At 32.5% G+C, this 18,717-nt stretch overlaps 1 protein-coding gene across 2 annotated transcripts in view; it reads left to right on the top strand.

Moving 5' to 3' along the window:
• Positions 1-18,717, top strand: part of Smp_134670.1 (hypothetical protein) — a gene marked incomplete at both ends in the record, with an annotated part of 50,503 nt that overhangs the window by 5,030 nt on the left and 26,756 nt on the right. Inside the window, 7 exons of one of the 2 annotated variants that reach the window (XM_018795890.1) lie at positions 1,348-1,557; positions 3,187-3,520; positions 4,603-5,157; positions 7,719-7,869; positions 11,733-11,977; positions 12,673-12,762; positions 14,647-15,105. In XM_018795890.1, the coding sequence (XP_018650157.1) occupies positions 1,348-1,557; positions 3,187-3,520; positions 4,603-5,157; positions 7,719-7,869; positions 11,733-11,977; positions 12,673-12,762; positions 14,647-15,105 (2,044 nt within the window). The remainder of the gene's footprint in view (positions 1-1,347; positions 1,558-3,186; positions 3,521-4,602; positions 5,158-7,718; positions 7,870-11,732; positions 11,978-12,672; positions 12,763-14,646; positions 15,106-18,717) is intronic. The other variant, XM_018795889.1, reaches the window with a different exon arrangement.

The following is an 18,717-nucleotide window of genomic DNA, read 5'->3' as shown; positions in this document are numbered from 1 at the left end:
ATATCTTATCATTACTTATCGTCTATTAATCAGCGTTCTGTCAATTCTTATAATAACAACTGTGTTCATCATCAACCATTCTAAAACCTTCCTAATAAGAAACCCCATCTTAAGTACGGGTGTTAAAAAACTTTATTAGTGTAGCTGAGCTGTTCTATGAGGGTCTTCATTACTTCGACATAACATCGTACCTATTTTACAATTAGTTATTGCTCTTTGACGTTTAAGATGTTGACTTTTTAGAGGGCACTTGTAGATCCAACTAGGTAGTAATTGAACTGTTATTCTTACCACCAATTTTTTGCTGCCATTATAATAATAATTTATTTTTCTCAATCCCGGCAACTTTTCGTAGAACTATATAGTCGTCTCTAATATCATAGACTTCGTTTCCTCTTGATTATTTAAAAACATTCGCCTACTTGTTTCGTGAATACACATCTAATGTGAATATTTAGATCTTGTTGAGTAATCATTTACTCAGCTAAAATCCACAGATTTTGTTTCAAGATTAGTGGTACTAAGCGGTTGCTTATACTAAATTAGGTTAAGGGAGAGTGAAACTCTGATGTCATAACTATTAAGCCTCCATTTTATCCAGGTTGATGAAATTTTGTATTGAGGTCCTGTACTTGGACTATACTTTCGTCTTACTTTTATACATTAATTCAAATTATATGCGATTAATAAGAAAATAGTAAAATAAAATTAATATTACTATTCCAAATTATTTGTAATGGCAGTTATACATTTGATAACTAATCACATGAACTTGCTGTGGAGATTGTACGTCTTAACATGAAGGCCATCAATAACAGAACGTTTTGATGCGTGAAATATTCCTGCCAAACATTTTATGAAAGGAAACGAAGGTATATAACCAAACAAATGGTGATTTTCAGCTGTTCCAAACTGTATTTTCTGAAAATGGCACAACTAAGCTTTATAGTCCAAGTCTATATTCCTCACATTTTGCTAAATATTTTTGTTTATAGACCTATGATTGATTGATAAACGAGATGTCTTATAGGTAAGTTGTGAACTTAATAGCTCAGTGGTAACGTCCTAGGCTGTGAAGCTGGGCGACGCTGGTTCAAACTCCACAGAGCGCATCATTTCCTTCAACATTATAGTTATACCTTGGTAATGAATGCTAAATGACATGAAACCTAGGCCCAGAGTTTCTTGCTGACTACTTCCAACTACCTTATGATGTGTATGTATTATTAGATAAACTCTTGCTAGATGGTAATGCAAATTACTTAAACAATGACCGATTCGAAACTAGTGAAACTGTTTTCTATCTTTTTCCTGTTTGTACGGGAATTTATCCTAATCAAATTTTAGTGTGATTGTTCATGTACTCTTCTGTCATCGTCTGGTGATGTAGTACCTGCCAATACTGATACAATGCATGATGGTTCTGTTTCTCATAGAAGCGAATCTATATCTCTTCCTCAAAATGTTTCTTCAGCACTAAACTCGCGTTCATCTTTTTCTGGTCAGACTTCCGTAGTACGTTTTGATTCTCCTGATGAACTGCGTTGGGTTATGCACGTACGTCCAAAATACAATTTGCACATATTTTTTCTCTTATAACAGTATGATTCTTGTGTAATTTTCATGCCATCAGTCATTAGTGTATTAAAATTAGATTCAGTATCTCTTAGGTTGAGTCTCGAATCGGGATATCTGAACTGTAGGGGTAAGTTTTAGGATGTCTAAGGTACACAGAATGTATCCGTCTAGATTTTATTTTTCGAGTTTCTGATTTAGGGAGACAAGTGCTTTGCGAATCTTTAGCTAGGTACCCATCCGTTTATAAATTTGCTGACCATACATATTATGTACTGGTAAGCAATACTACCCGGTTACTTTGATCAAAATAATTTGATTTCTAGTCAAGTATGTAAGTCTTTGCATTACAGATGCACAAAGGTTTCATTTATATCTTCTTTTTCTTTATACTTTTGTTCGAGTTCCAAAAGTAAGCAATATCAATTTCCAGGTGCATGTATTATTATATGATGATAAATCACTAGTTTAGATTACATTCTCAGTTTATATTTGTTTTTTCCAGTTTCAAAGTGAGCACGTTGATCAACTTTCAATCCCTGCTATTACCAATATTTACTGTAGCGATATTATCGATTCGAGTTAGTAAAACAAAATCTATTCTACAAGGAAAATTAGATTGTGATCTGTACTTCCTTTTCTTATATATGGTTATTTTAATAGGGCTTGTTATTCCATCTAAATACCTACAATTTGTCCTATCGATTAAATTTTTTAACTTGAATCCTTGGGAGTTAAATCTACAAACCATGGAGTCACAAACTTTTTCGTTGTGACCAAAGTTATTTTACTATTATCTACATTTATCTGATGTAACTTTATTTATGGTGTTTAATTGTTGTAGATTAAGAAATTATGTATATATCGTATAGTTGTGTTTGCATTTAATGTGGACAGATTGCACTGCAGGTAGTTTTATGTGTGTACTAGTCCGTTATACATCTTTAAAAATTCACTCTTCATCTTGTCATTGGTATGACAACATGGGCAACTCAAATTCTTGCCATGCTCTACGTTAGTTCTGACTGACTAATTATAGTGATTCATAAACTCATACAACTATGTTTGTCTTAGTTTTGGTTGTTTATGCTAAGTTTTCATTGTAACTAAAGTATTGGCTGACATTAGAACAATTTGAACGTGAACTCATAACGAGTAAATTTCCCCTATAAGCAATCAACTCTTGCCAAGTCTTTTGTGTCATAGGAATTTGAGTTTGTTGTTTTATTAAAATTTGGGACACATAATAGCGCTATATATTTACTACACAATTATGTTATGAAACATACGTGGGACTTGATACTATTTATTTAAAATCAAATAACCATCTAACTTTTTTTAGGGGTTTGTGTGGCTAAGTTTTGTGTATAGCACTTAGCCTGAAAACATGGATTAAGTATATGGACTGTGATTTATGGTTTTTAATATCTTGTGAAATATATGAACAATGGTATGTAAGAAGAAATCGGTCACCTTATAAGATGACAGAAAGCGCTAATGTCATCATTATTTACCAACATGGTCGTAAGCACAGTCATGTGCTTCAGTTTTAGTCATACAAGCCTTATCTTATGTACGTTGATTTTAGGCAGTCTCATTTTTATTGCATAGGCTATCACTTATGGACTGACTATGTCATCTGAGAATTGGGACGTCATCAAACACAGTGCACATATTTACTGCTATTGGATCAAATGTCTTAATTCTTCAATGCGCCCCACACAAACAGGGAATTCGAACGCACCGATTCCGTTGATTCTACAAAAGGAGCCACAACGTTTCTTAAAATCCCTTTTGTTCTCCCTTACTTATTATTTCCTTCCACGTGATCCAGAACCATTAAGTGATCAGCCTAAGTTAATGTTTTCAACCCTCGGTCAAAGCTTAGCACCTCCACAATATTCAACTAGTGCCGATTCATCAGAAGCTTCATCTTTTTTTACAGGTTAGAGTTTTAGTCTTTCATGTATCCTTGTCATAAATGTTGTTTTATGTTATTCTCTTCAGCTTATTAAAACAGGTGGCTTGTTTGGAGCCATATTAATGTCATCTGGGTCAATAATGTGTTGATGAGACTTTCGGTTTTTCGTATATAATAGCCTACCATAAATATCCTAGTGGCTTTGGTTTTTGTCAGTTACCTCCTTGTAATTTTCACGCACATGAGAACATGCAGGTTAAAGGTATTTCACCATCATGGGATTTACAGCACTTTAGTGACCCCCTCCCATGATCGGGAAAGTGTGGTGTTTGGCTGTTTTGTAGTTGTGATACCTCTTTTTGTGTTTATGGCATAACTGTTGTCTCGGTTTTCTCCAGATCTGTGCATTTTGTTGCATCTGTGCTCCAAGATTCCAACATGGAGTCAGGCCATATCTTGTGGATAATAAAAACTTCCATCTTGTAAACGAGATTATCGTATAATAGTGGTAAGGACGGTTATGGTATTTATATATTTAGCTTAAGTTAGTGAGACATGACAAAACCAACTAAAGAAAACTTTTGAATAGAACCCAACTTGACAGTGTTGCGTAGCTGTTTCAGAATCACTGCTTCTTTTAGCCTCTATCAACTTATAACTCGAGGTTCCATTAATTTACTGTATAGTAATAATGAATTCCTAACAGATAATGACAGTGCTTATAGTTTTAACAAAGTCTCAGAATATCTAACGATACCAGTCCAGGTAACCGAAGTAATTCTGTTGTAGTTCCATAAGATGTTCATTTTTATTGTATTCATAATTTTAGTACGTTGGTTCCATTTATAGTCCAAGAAGATTATATTGTAACATTTCAGATTAGTCTGTTGGAGCTACCCTAGTTTACATCAATTTTACTCATTTCCTGGTGTCATTTATATTCTAATTTTACATAAAGAATGGATTATGCAATGTAGACATACAATTTTCAGCTGCCACTCTAATGCTATCTCTTTTCTTAGTTTTTGTTTGTAAGTTTTGTATATTCGTCCTGCTTTTTAAGATTAAATTTTTGTTTAATTTTATTTTTTCTATAATTTTTTTAGGCATCGAGTCAACACACTTATCGTCGTCGCTAAATAAGCAGTTAGATATTATAAAACTGGTGGCTCTTGCAGTCGAAGAATTGTGCTCAGTACCGACTCAGTTAACATCTGATTCCTGGGACTGTATATTACGGTTTTGTCTGATCATATGTCATGCTATTCTGTCACCACCTTTACATTTACCATCAGGATTACTTCAGTCACCTACTGGGGCTTCTCAGATGATCAATACTTTTATTTCGGGATCAGGATCTGTTGGTGGACCTAATTCTATGGCTCTTTTGTCAAATCACTCCGGTTTTCCAGAAATCAGGAGCATCAAGGATTCGGCTACCTTATTTGAAGTCATATCAGACTGCGTCTCCACCTTACTATTCAGTACTTGGTTAAAAGCTTGTACTCATTGTTTTCCTAAACCACAACTTTGGGTTGCATTCAGAGAATGCGCAAGAGTATGGCGACATCATTATGCGTTTATTAAACAGTGGTATCGTGTTTCTGTGGCATTATCCGCTACTTTACTTGGCATACTAAATAAACCCACTAACTTAAACGGTAATTTTTACGAGTACATATATATATATATATATATATATATATATATATATATATATGAATGTGGTTAAAATGATTTTGTGTCACTATAATTTTTTCGACAATCAATGCTCCTAGACTATCTCCTGCAAGTTGAGTGTTGTTGTATTGATATATGTGATAACGAAACAGAATTTGGAAGTTGAAAGCACTTTCAAATATTCCGGATTATACCGCATAAGTTACGTGGCAATTGTAGCTTATCAGTGTCTTAGTTTCACTAAATTGGCGGGTTATTTTGTGACCTATGCTATAAATCAAGAAAATAAACAACACAGTTGTCAACATATTGGCAGTTTGGTAGAGTTTGATACCAGTAATCCACAATTATAGATCATTAATAATTCCAATATGGTCGATATGGCTCCAGTAATTTTGCCAAGCGTAGAATGTAATATGAACGTCATAATAGTCTATAAACGTAGATGATATTCAATTAATAATTCATTCAACATATTTGCTGACATAATAGAACGATGCAGGTGTATGTTAGAGTGCATTTATTGAGGAGCAGTTACAACGCCGTGATATGTTGGATTCAAAACGGAAGGAAGTCAATTAACGAGTGTTCAAGGTAATACACTTAAACAACAAGTACAACTGTTTAGTGTTAAATGTACAGAATATGAAAATACACAAATTAAATGCAAAAACTATGAAAAATTGTTTACAAATTATGTTTAATAGTCCTGTCTCCACAAATAGGACCCGCATCGCCAAAGTGTTTCAATGATATTACTTTATCACATCATTCAAGGCATTTCAAAACGTCTGTAAACAACTTTTTTAAAAACTATTTCCCCAAGAAGTGTTTATTCCTTTAAGCAATACCTCTTAAGATCAAGTTGACTAGATCATAGTTTAGGGTCAATTTTCCCTTACTAACCCATAGAAAGACTGGAATGTCAAAATAAAAAAATATGATTAGTCTATAATCAGATTACTTTGTATCTACTAACGGTACATCTAGACTTTCAGATATCGTGTAAAAACATAGCACAATGATAGTCTTTCTTTTTTATGAATCTGCTCTGTTGATGTAATATAACACAATCAAGTGTTACAGTTGGACATTTGAATCGATTTAATGCAGTATATAATTCTGAATATATCGTAAATATGATCTTTATATGCTTATGACTTCGTCTTTCCAGTAAGTTGCGGTTGATTTATATGAAATAACTCAAGGGTGTAAATTTCACCTCACTAGTTGCGATTTTTTCTTTATTAGGTAATTTCACAATTGTTATTAAGGTAATTAAAATAACCCATTGTGTCGTTGAATAAAAATAAAGAGAATTCAGCCAAAAAAACTTTTTTTTCGACGAGGTTATTTACTTATGCTGTACATTCGTGTTTATTGTTGTATGGTAAATATATTTATATACAAAGATAAAAAGGACTGCATCATAAAATAATTTGAGACATCAAATATCGAGTGGGGTTACGCAATAATTAGGGAGTTAGATAAGAATAGAGGGATGCAAACAATTATGAAAGATAATTGTCCGCTTAACAGATATGAAGAAAAACGAGGAACATAAAGGTCATAATAATAACTAGATAATACTCATAAAAAATTGTTAGAGAATAATAATAACTGATTACGGTTTAAAATCACAAAACATTAATTAGAAAAAAATACCAAAATATACTACAGAAGGGAATTAGGGTCAAGGAAGGATGAGGGGTGGGATGTATCGTCTTTACACTCAGCGTTCGGGCTTCAACTGTGCATAAGTTTTGATTTGATCTCCCCTCAATCCAGTTTTTTGGATTGTGTAGACCATTTTAGAGGAAGACTCCTTTGGAGCGACGTGATTAGATGCTTCTGTATTGAAGTGGTAATTGTTTTGCATTCTCCTTTTAAAAGCCACTCCGGGTAATGTTCTGAGATGCGTTTAGAAACTGATCGCTTGGTGCGGCCAATGTAACCTTCCGTACAAGAGCAAATAAGTCTGTCGATATGACCCAACGAGGAATTTTATCCTCAACACATCCCTGAATGGTAGGCTGGCTTGAGAAGACAATGCGGAGCTTAGCTAAGTAGGTTGTATTCAGGGGTTTTGAAATCCTTTTATTCAAGATTTCAGCATCCGTATCTCCTTTAAATTCGATATTCATAAAATGTTGTCTTCAGAACCGTTGGTGCTTTTTTATGATGTTGTCTAGGTGTTAAGTTCCTATCAACGAATCTAGATAGATTAAGACTACATAGTTTTCCGACGTTGATATTTAAGACTGTTATTGATTAGTCAGTGTTACTATATTTTCATCCGTAGTAGATTACCTCTATATTGCCATTAAGTCACATATTTTTCAGTATATTTGGTATGTAGCTTGTATTGGAATTCAGGACGCGTGTTTCGTCCTGCTTGGGATCCATCCACAGGATGTATCTAAGCCAAGTATTGATGTCCACATAGAGACTTGAACGCATTACCTTTTGCTTCAAACGCCATCGCATTATCCACACTACTGACCTTCAAGTTAACCAATACAATTATTTCATGTTAATTTAGCTTATGCCTCTTTCATGCAATTAATTCCATCTGATCTACCCGATGAAAATGTGAAAGAATCTTGGATTCGTATATTATATTTGATCGACAATCCAGTAGATCTTAGTCATGAACGTTTAGTATGTAATACACCGATTTTCGAGGAATATAAGTAAGTTATAAACTGTATTTTTTCTGTTTCGCCCTGATATTTTTACTTAAGATATATGCTGATAATATGAAAGAACTCATAAATTTTGTTATTTATGGTTTCCATGACGGTTGTAATCATTGTCCTGATGGATTATCGTTCTCAACTGTTCAGAGGAGTTAATGGTGTTGTTAAACAGTTGACACAAACCAAAGGTGTTTGTAAAACGTTTAGAAACTTTTTACTGTTTAAGAATGAAATTCTCGTTAGTTAAAGTCCTATCCTAATTGTAGTTTCACTATACAACGACCAGCTTTGTGTTATTGTACAGCTGTGCAGCGTGACTCACAAGGTTGGAAGATATATTTAGATACAGGCATTTGTTCGTAAGTCCATCTGGATCATTATTCATATGTGACAAAATCGTCAACTGGGTAATGTTGAGGTTAAATTCAATGTTTTAAACAAATTGAAGATAAATCGCTTAATGCGGGTGTGAAATTCCGTCGACCGAATTAACTGGATTATGTGAGTCATCTTGTACTTCAGCAAATATTACTGACCAAACCAAGCTTAGACTGAAAAAGGTTAAACTAACTGACTAAACTAAAACATAACATCAATCCACGAAGCCATTGATTGTTATTCTCGGTCGTTCAAAGAGTTGTAGACTTACTGAATGAGGCTTTCAACTTGATGACAATCTTTGTTTGGCAACGTATGATAATATAGTTCAGAATTGGTCATAGTGTTACTAATGAATTCATATTAAATTTTTATTAAATTCTTAACATTTTTTTGTCTACTTTTCATTTGTATTCCCTTCCATTTTCTTTAATATTGTTTCACTTTCCTTTAAATCTTTTTGATTGGTTAAATAGTACAGGAATTTTATCTGATATGATTTATATCAGAAGGGGTTTTTTGTGGATATTACAGTAATTTCAATAGTTGAGATCATTAGTCAATTGAAGCTAGATATGATTTAGTATACGGTTTGTTGAATAAACTTAATTACAGTTTTGAACTGATAAGGTTTGATATAAATCATAGATGAATACTTTGTATGTCACTTTTATTAAATAGTTTAATGCAAACTATTAAATTCTCATACTGCGTATTAAAAATTCATACCGACTTTAAAACTTCGAATTTTTAAATTCATTTAGTATTGTTTGTTTGAATCTTCTCATCGATGTGTTAAGACTGCAACTGGTCAGTCTCTAATTGGCATATGTGCATACTGTGCGTATTGCCTCGATATAGCCTTAATTCAGGACTCAGTAGCCGAGTAGATAACGCGATGGCGTTTGAAGCGAATGGTACTGGGTTCGAGTCCCAGAGTGAACATCAACTCTGAGATGCAGGCACATCCAGCTGACGAGTCCCAAATAGGACGAAACGCGCGTCCTGGATTCCACTGCTAGCCACTATCCATCTTTGAATATTTAGTTTTTTTTTAATTATTCCCAAAATAAAAATTAAGACACAAATACTTTAAAAATAAGAAAAACTATTACATCACTATTAGTTATAAATAACTTTTATGACACTAAGTATTCATGGTGAATTAACTTTCTCAGAATAAAACAAGCAAGGAGAGTGGTTCAACGAATAAATTACTTTACATTAACTTCATTATTATTGAAAAACTAAACCACCTTCTTCCACTTGTTTCATTTTTTATACATTTTTCCTGTTTATTTAAGAATTTCAAAAGGGTTTTAGATTATTCAAATATGTATCAAATAATAAAGAGTATTTTGGATTATAATTTGTCTAGATTGGACTAATCAACTTTATTCATTACTTCAAGTTAAAATGATTAACTATTTTCAGTTTCCCCAGTATTAAATCAAGAAATCTTAGCTAGACCATCATTTAAAACTTAAAAGTATGGGGCTCCTCAAGAGTGCTCATTCATAACCCTGCAACCAGAAATCGAACACAGGCTCTTTGGGTTTGCGCGCTAATACTGAACCTCCAGACTACTGACCCGGTATCCAGTTGTGTTAACGTCTAACACCGCGATTCAAAACTGTAAAAATTCTGCAATTTCCACAAATCCCCTGTACTAATATTTTCTGTTTTGTTTGCCTTATATCTGTATTTGATTGTTAAGTGAGCAAATTAGTTGAAAGCATTGTTCACATCGCTAGCTCATTTATCATTTATCAGAGAAGGTTTGTTAACTGAATAATTATTTCATGTATAATAGCTTACAAAAGAATTACAGCGTTATTGTTTTTATTGTTGGTTCATTCATTCGATAACAATAGAAGTCGGGTCAACCTAGTAATTTCATCATGCCATCATTTCTTAGTGTTTGTACAACAATATTTATAGGCTATTATCAAAAGGAAAGTGCCAAGCTATCTTCATTACAAAACGAAACAAGTTAGATGATCATTAGAAATTATTGGGACGGCCTCGAAAAGCACAACGAAGCCTCTAGAGACTCTAAAGCAGCCGAAGAGATTCTATCCAATCAGAACTTAGTAGGACGTTCTAGAATATCAACGTGGAATGCTACGATTGGATGCTAGCATAATTTGTCTCCTTGTGGGTGGGATGAATTATAATGATGTTATAGCCAATATTAATAACTGTAGATACCCATGTTTTTCTGTACATTTTTTGTTTCTTATCCAATAATCACTTCCTCTGCTTCTCTCGTCTTCTGATTTGTGACTGTGACGTTCTACAAGTCTGAGTGCCGTTAGTTGTATATCATATTCTGTGGTAATCAAGTAGAGAACGTAACAGAAATTAAGAAATGCGTGACACTAATTTTTCTTTTGTATGGAAGCAGGTGATTTTAAAATTTCTAATCCAAGAAAGGAGTAAGTTATGTAAGTGAAAACTCAATTAGGTAATTACAATATCTTTTTTTTCCGTGAAACTCTATCAATAAAACTACAGGGATATGGAGTATTGAAGCTGTTCTGTATCATTAATGAATAATCACTGATGCTTGCTAGCCAAACTATATTAAATGCAATTCACGAATAAAGCTTCTCAATCTAGTGTCCGATGAATATAAATGAAGACAGTAAACTCTGATGCGTGATTTTTGTCAAGTATTAATTCTCCATATTTTCACCTATGATCATTATTTTGATGCAGACAGGACTGTCTGATGAAACTTCCTTCATAGACTGTGTGTTGTGATGTAGTTTTTTCGTGTCCAGCATATTTTACGACTGTCTTTGTTTCATCAATACTACTTTTCTATCTCTTTAATTACTTAGTAGCTGGAAACCTGTAAATCCCTTACGTTCATAACGCATTTTTAAAGCTATCATTTGTCTTATATTTATTTAAATGAAAAGCTGACAAAGGATAAAAGTTGGAAAAAGTGCAGCAAAGTTTTACGTGATATTACTCTATATCTAAATTTACTTAATTCCCTACAGTTCGTCATTCACCTCTCTTTATTTCATAACCCTACTAAATCGACTTTGTATAATCTATCATTCTTTACTGTGTCAATTTTATGTACCAACTGATAAATTGTTTGGGCATTATTTTTTATATTTAATGAGACTGTTAAAAATATCATTATTTGGCCAAAAGTAAATTTGGGTTTTCATGACATTCAAACCTACAGTCTCCAATAAGTTCGGTGAGCAGTTATGGGCACATTTGCTAACGAAGTTATCATATCACTTTAGTCTCCGAATTTTGCACTCAGCTGTCGTATCATGAAACTATGTAAGAGATCGTGTACCTATAACAACATTACCTCTCAATAACATCTATAAAGTACTGATTAAATTAACTCTGTGTGCCTTTCTCTCTCTCTCTCTCTCTCTCTCTCTCTATATATATATATATATATATATATATATATATATGACATAATTATATTTATTTTCTTTTAGAAAATACAATTATAATGATAGGATTCGATGGACATCTGTTTATTTCCCTTATCTATATCATCAAGCCCTACGTGGTCTGTCAATGATCGTGGATGGATTTTTGGGTATTCATCCAAGTCTCACAATTGGTATTGATCCATTTGTTGGTGTAATTCCTGAACTTTATGGTCCTATCGGTCGATTGTTTCAAAGTTACCCTCCATTTCATAAGTACACAGATACACAAAGCGTGAACAATGATGATGGTAACTTATTGATTGATATCTTTTTGTACAATATGTAGTATGATATATATAGAGATCTGTGTTTATAAATTGTCTTGAGCTATGAAGTGTGTGTTTTATATATAATTTTATTAGTTAGACTAACATTTATGTAATTTATAAATTATCATACTTTACAGTGTGAAATGCTTTAAGGTGATGATATATCGTATACTAACCTAAAAATCTGATTCATATACGTATCATCCATTTCTTTTACTTATATCTTAATTTTGAATGGATTGGTTATTAATAATAATAATAATAATAAATCCAACTTTTCTGTGATCAATCAATTTACTTACCAGTTGTTGGAATTTGTTACAATTTTGTTCATGACTTCTTTGTAACAGTGCATCGGTTCATTGGTTAAGGCATTCGGCTATCAATGATTAAGTTACTAATTCGAATTGTTTCATGTGGTATCATTAGCCCTTAAACAAGAAAATTCTACTCAATATCAAGTGAATAAACACATATTTAATTACTGAGCTCCAAATAAAAGTTGTAATATAGAAACTTCGTTCCTCTCACTTTAAAAATACTCTGGAATTGGTTGTAATATTGCTTCAGTTTCCTGTATTATAAACATATTTATATTATTTTCTCTAAAACGACAATGAATAACACCTTGTTAACATAAGTATTGATTATTTTCTCTATGTTATACACATCAGAAATCAGGAAAGCCCTTATGACGGGTTTTTCAAATATTCAAGGTGGATCACGATTGGCTGCTGGTAGTTTTTCTACAGAAAAAGCAACTAGTAAGTAGTTGTTTCTATTTTCAATATATTTTAATAACTAAAATATTTTGCTTAAGTCATAAGCACTATAAGCAAAGATGGGTGGTGGCTAGTAGTGGAATCCAAGACGTGCGTTTCGTCCTACTTTGGACTCGTCAGCTGGATGTACCTGCGTCTCATAGTTGATGTTCACTCTGGGACTCGAACCCAGTACCATTCGCTTCAAACGCCGGTACTATGTTCGAGTCCCGGAGAAAACATCAACTCTGAGATGCAGGTGCATCCAGCTGACGAGTCCCGAGTAGGACGAAACGAACGTCCTGGATTCTACTGTTAGTCACTACCCATCTTTGCTTAGAATGCTTGTGAATTAAGGTGCTATCGAGGCAATCCGCACAGGATGCACACATGCCAACAAGAGTCTGATCAATTGCAGTCCTAAACATCAACGGGAAGATTCAAACAAACAATAAAAAATGAATTGAAGTATTTTTCGTCTTCTTGAGGACATTTTGGTGTATGTCCTGTAATATTGTTTTTCCACAATCGATTTAATAAGTGTACTTCAATTCATGTGATTATTTTTCCCCTGTTTAGTATTTTAATCTCATCAAATTCTTATGAAAATTGTAGGGTTTTTAATGTTCTGATAAATTTTGGCGAATACACTTATTTCTAAGATTTACGTGTAGAACTCGTTTCAAGTATACGTCTTGAAATCGTTGTTATCACACATTCATTGATTAGAACGACAATTTTTTATCTTTTTTATTCAGATACTTCAAATGAATGTTTTGTAAAATTAACATCCCGAATTTGGCATTTGTCTAGCATTTTATATTTCTCTGCTCCCGCTTTGTATACAGTTAGAATTGAATAACTGATGGTACCCTATTGGCTTGTTGAATCCATAGCTGTTTGTAGTAGAATTTGCACCGTCCGACTTGTTTCATTGGAAATCGGAATTACGTTTAGTTTTTTACTGATCCAACAGTTGACTGAATGGATTTAAAAGTCTTGTAGAAAGTATTGATAAGTCATTTTTTACTTGTGCTTACTGTAGTTAGTAGTTTGCTTCCTTGTTAATACTAAAAATTTAGACAATTATTGTAGGAATTTGTGACTGATAAATTCCCAGAGTGATTGTCTCCAGCAGTAGTCTGTTGAATTTGAGCAATAATTTTGTTTTTTACGTTTACTTTACGTCTGAATAACAAGTAATAACTCATCAAAGTTGACAATTTAACAGTGTTTTAAGATCAATAGGTAATAATTCCTTAAAGATTAATTTGATAAAACTTCAACGATTCCCATCTATGATTACCGGTTTAACTTACTGAGATTCTATTAACTGCCTCAAATAAGAATTGATAAGTAATCATTCAAGTCATAAAAAGTGAAAAGAAACAAAAACCTCCATGTAAATTATAGACTATGATATATTTTTGGAAATTCTTGGACGCTTATTAGAGCTCACATAAAATAAAGCTGGAAGAAATAGATAGATTTAATATTTATTCGGAAGTATCTAAATCATTTATGCACACTTAGGTATATGCTAGATAGGACAAAGACTAACTGTTTTTTTGAGGTTCTTTGGCTTGATACTTGGTACATTAGACTTTAGATTGTTGGTTCGAAGATTTAAACCGTGTTTTAACCATTTTGATTCAGACTTAAGCGGATAGAACGCTGTAGAATCACTAATTCATATATATTATGTTTGCCTGAAAGCTGAATACATCAACATACACCTAATTACTGACTATTATATGTATTGAAGTCAGTTTATCAATATAACTGTATACTCTTTTCTAAGTTATTTTACTTTTTATATTCTCTGTTAAAATACACTTGCAGTGGTTTTTTAAACTTTATATTCCCTGCATTGATATTTCTATCTAGGAAAATCTAGATTAGCAAGTGTCGTGACGTCTGCTGGTATTCTTGCTTCCGCTGGAACTTCTGGAGGTTCGAAATCTGGGTTGGCTCCACTTAATAGTACTTCAGTACATATTCCTCATACTAGTGGTAGTTCGTTAACTCCTATTGAAATTAATGCTTCTTTGACAAATGCTTTTCAACAGTCACAAACTCCTAGTTTACAAGCATCTTTTCAGTTATCAAATGCTTCAACAAGTGGACAGTCAGTTAATCAAAAATTAGGAAATATTCCACCTATATTGTCTTTAGTTAATAGAAATCTTCAGGTGGAACATTTACATAGTTTAGCTACAAATTGGTTATCAACCTATTCTCAAATCATTCTAAATCCTCAAAGACCAGAAATAAACTCATTGTTACAACTATTTGGTGCTTGGCTTTTTGAAGCATCAATATCAGGAGTTAAACAAGATTTAAGTGGTAAGTAAATTTATTTCCAGTAATTCACCTCTTTTTCTGTCTTATTTTATGGTTGTTGCTACATTACACTTTAACTAAATTAGAATAGTGTTGAATATTTATTTCTTAACCCAACAGTTTACGTTTGATGCCGATGTTTATTACTCGATTCGAATATCTTTCAGCATTTTGCAATCATTTCTAGATCATATAGTAATAATAATAGTAATAATAATAGTAATAATTATTATTATTGTCGTTTCGGTTGAATACTGTCAAAGCTTTATGAAATTCAACTTGAGCTTAATGTCCAATGTTTTTGCCATGTTTATTAGTTCCTCAAACTGATTTCAGTCTGCCAAATAATCAGTCTCCTCTAAAATATATTTAGTCAGTGTATGTGTTGCTTGAATTTCTTCATCAGTTTTTCTACTACTTATATATATGATAGTATTTATTTTAATTATGTCTGTGTTTTCATATATTACAGCAGATTTTTTATACTACTTAATTTATACATTTAAATTTTTTAGAATAATTTCATTTAGATATTTTACTTACTAAGTTCATGGTAACGTTCTTTTCTAAACGAAATACTAATTTTCATCTGTTCATCCAAACTAATTTTGTTAAAGAAATATATTTTTCAAAAAATCGAATATTGTTGACTTCCGTAGGGCTTTCTTTTATTATTATTTTTATTGAAGTTACGAGCTGATCTAAGTTATACAACCATTGAAAACCTGGAAACACCAAATGGCCATTTCGTCCTAGTATGAGACTCTTCAGTAATGCGCATCCACAACCCCGCAAACAAGAATCAAACTCAGAACCTTCGGTCTCACTTTTGTTATTTTTAGTTTACTATTAGTAATGCTCACGATGACATTTAAATAAACCTTTCCACTATTTACACTCTTTTATCATCTAGAACGTCTACAATATCAAACCTCTACATGTCTAGAATAAACCTTTTGTCTATTCAGCAAACTAATACTTTTACTGAGGCTAATCATCGGTTAATCAAATCTAGTTTGAATAGTGTATATTTTTTCTAATTTAAACCGTAGTCGCAAGATTGAAAAGTTTTGAAAGCAGACATCGTGCAGCAGTATTGATTACTTCTCGTTGTGTTATATCCGAAAGAAAATCGTTGAAAAAAGCCGACGGCCATATCGTAGTCTTGTAGATCTGGTTAGCTTCTTAATGGATTTGAAGTCGATTTTTTATTTTCTTCTGAATCTTAAGTTTTAACATTTCTTTATATTTCTTATTTCTTGATTTCATTTGTTCCTTTTAAACCATATTCGCTGTTTTATTTTAACTGTTATTGATACTTTAGTTATTTTAACATCTTTGCTTTCTTATCTCGTAATAAAATGTGGAGCGCCTTGAATCAGTATATATTTGTGTCAGGTCATAAGTTGTATATCAACTACTTCTAAATAAACAAAGAGTAGGTTCAGAATTACACCATATTTAAGGATTGTAAGGGGATTTATAATAGGTCAGTCTGAATAATTGTTCAATTTTGTGCTTTATTACTTGGGTTCATATTTCGCTACATCACAAAGTCTAACTTAATTGAACAATATGCCGAAGATATAGAGGCTAGTTACATGTAATGTTTCCAGTTATTCAACCATCAACAGTCTGATTCTGAAGATAAAAAGATGAAATGTAGTGAGTTGATATGTGATACACTACTTTTTGGCAAATATTCAGTTAGTTTTGATAGCTCTTAAGTCAGTGATCTATCGATCATTAGCGAAGATTTAATGTATCAAGTGAACACGTGTTACCAAGTCCCATAAGTATCCAGACGTTACAGGCTTCAAAAAAGCATCTTGTAGGTAGGTATCTCACTCGTCAACTATACTTGAAATCTTCCTATTTTTATTGGTTTTATTGCTTCTTTATGCTAGTTAAAGTTAGAGTTATTATGTATGGAAATTAAACTCGGAGTAGCAGTCACATCGTTTGTATCTAGTATAACTGGTGGTTTAAAATATTTCTCTCTCTAAGGTATACCGCGATAATACATCAATACGATAATGAGATTTGTCACGTTATATCAGATCCGGGATTCATGACCTACAATAGAGAACCAGATTAACACCAGATAATACTTTATTCATCACGGTTACAAGCAGTCACTTTCGATGAGTCCGGAGTAGAAGTCAATGACAAGGAAGGAAATCACATATTTAATGGTCAGTAGGCTGTGTCTGTTTGTTCACGCTCAACGACTATTCATATTTTACTTTCACTATCACATATCAGTACCATTTTGATGTTCTGCGCCATGATTAGACTTTTAAAAGTTGGTCATTTTGTTTTTGTATAATATCACTCGATCTTCTCATGAATTATTTTATTTTCCTAAAATTGAAAAGTAACTCGATTAGTCTTTATAACCACATAGCATTCCTTTTTTGTCGTACACTTGAGCATCAGAATTCCCTGCATCTTTCAGTCAACTGTAGAAAATTTTGGAGATTGTTGAATTTTCAAAGTTTTCGTACTTATTTATTTATTTGGATTGTTTTGCGTTTGTTCGCATTACCCTTATTTGTCTTCTCGGCGTTTGCCATCATGAGCTTAATCATGTTAATGTTCCTCATAATTAAGGAAATTCTTCTGTACTATTGCACAGTGAATTTTTGTACGAAAGAACCTATTCTACTATTTTGCTTCTTTGTGGATTATGTCTGTTTGTGTGTTTTTCCCATGTCTTAAGTTCCACGTATGTTAACTTTTCTTTTCTTTATGTGTAGATCACTTGTCTTTGGTTAATTTTTTTCCAATAGAAGAACAAATGGACTAAATCTTGTGTTTCTAAAATTGTATCCAGGAGGATATGCTACTAGTGATGTTGGTTTGTTTAGGCGTAAATTTTTTGTTGCTTTCAAGATTTAAGTACATTATCTGAAGGAAATTTGCTAATTAATTACTGTTATGTATACATATGGGTATACCATATTCGTTGCTCATGCTGATATAGAATGCAGTATGAATGAGAGGGTCCTTTTTAGTCCTATAGAGTTGAGTATCAAATGCGTAAACTACTTTACTGCAATCGTCCTCCTCTTTATTTTATATTTTTATAGTGAAATAAAATATTCCAAATTATTTAGCAAGATAAATTTGAATAGTGTTTCTGTAGAGTTGTTTATTGTTCTCTCATTTTACGACAAGTATTTTTCTGCCTGTGCATGATAAATCAGTATTCATCATAATTTCAATTTTGTTCACTCACTCACCATGCTCGTGCTTGTTTTTTAAAAAAACCCTAGTGCGCTAACACCGTTAGTTGATAACTGATTCAATCATCAATTTCTTCGTGTTAGATAATTTTGTTTCTTTTCCCTCAACTAAATATATACATCTGCACTTTATAACGTAACTGACAGTTATAAAATTGTAGATTTTAATCACTGATAAGTTTATGTTATTACTTTACTTTAATACATTAGTAATTGAATTATCTACGCGAGAATTAGTTTATGAATTGTTATGTCTAAAATGAATGATTAGTCATTGAAGAGCTGAGTCCCGCTTAAATCCTACTGATCACTATTAGTAGGATTAAAATAGAAAAATATGGCTTCTTAAACTATTCACTAATTAGCG

The sequence above is a fragment of the Schistosoma mansoni genome, chromosome 2, assembly GCF_000237925.1.
Source record: "Schistosoma mansoni strain Puerto Rico chromosome 2, complete genome".
NCBI lineage: Eukaryota > Metazoa > Platyhelminthes > Trematoda > Strigeidida > Schistosomatidae > Schistosoma > Schistosoma mansoni.
This window is presented reverse-complemented; position numbering and strand designations above follow the sequence as displayed.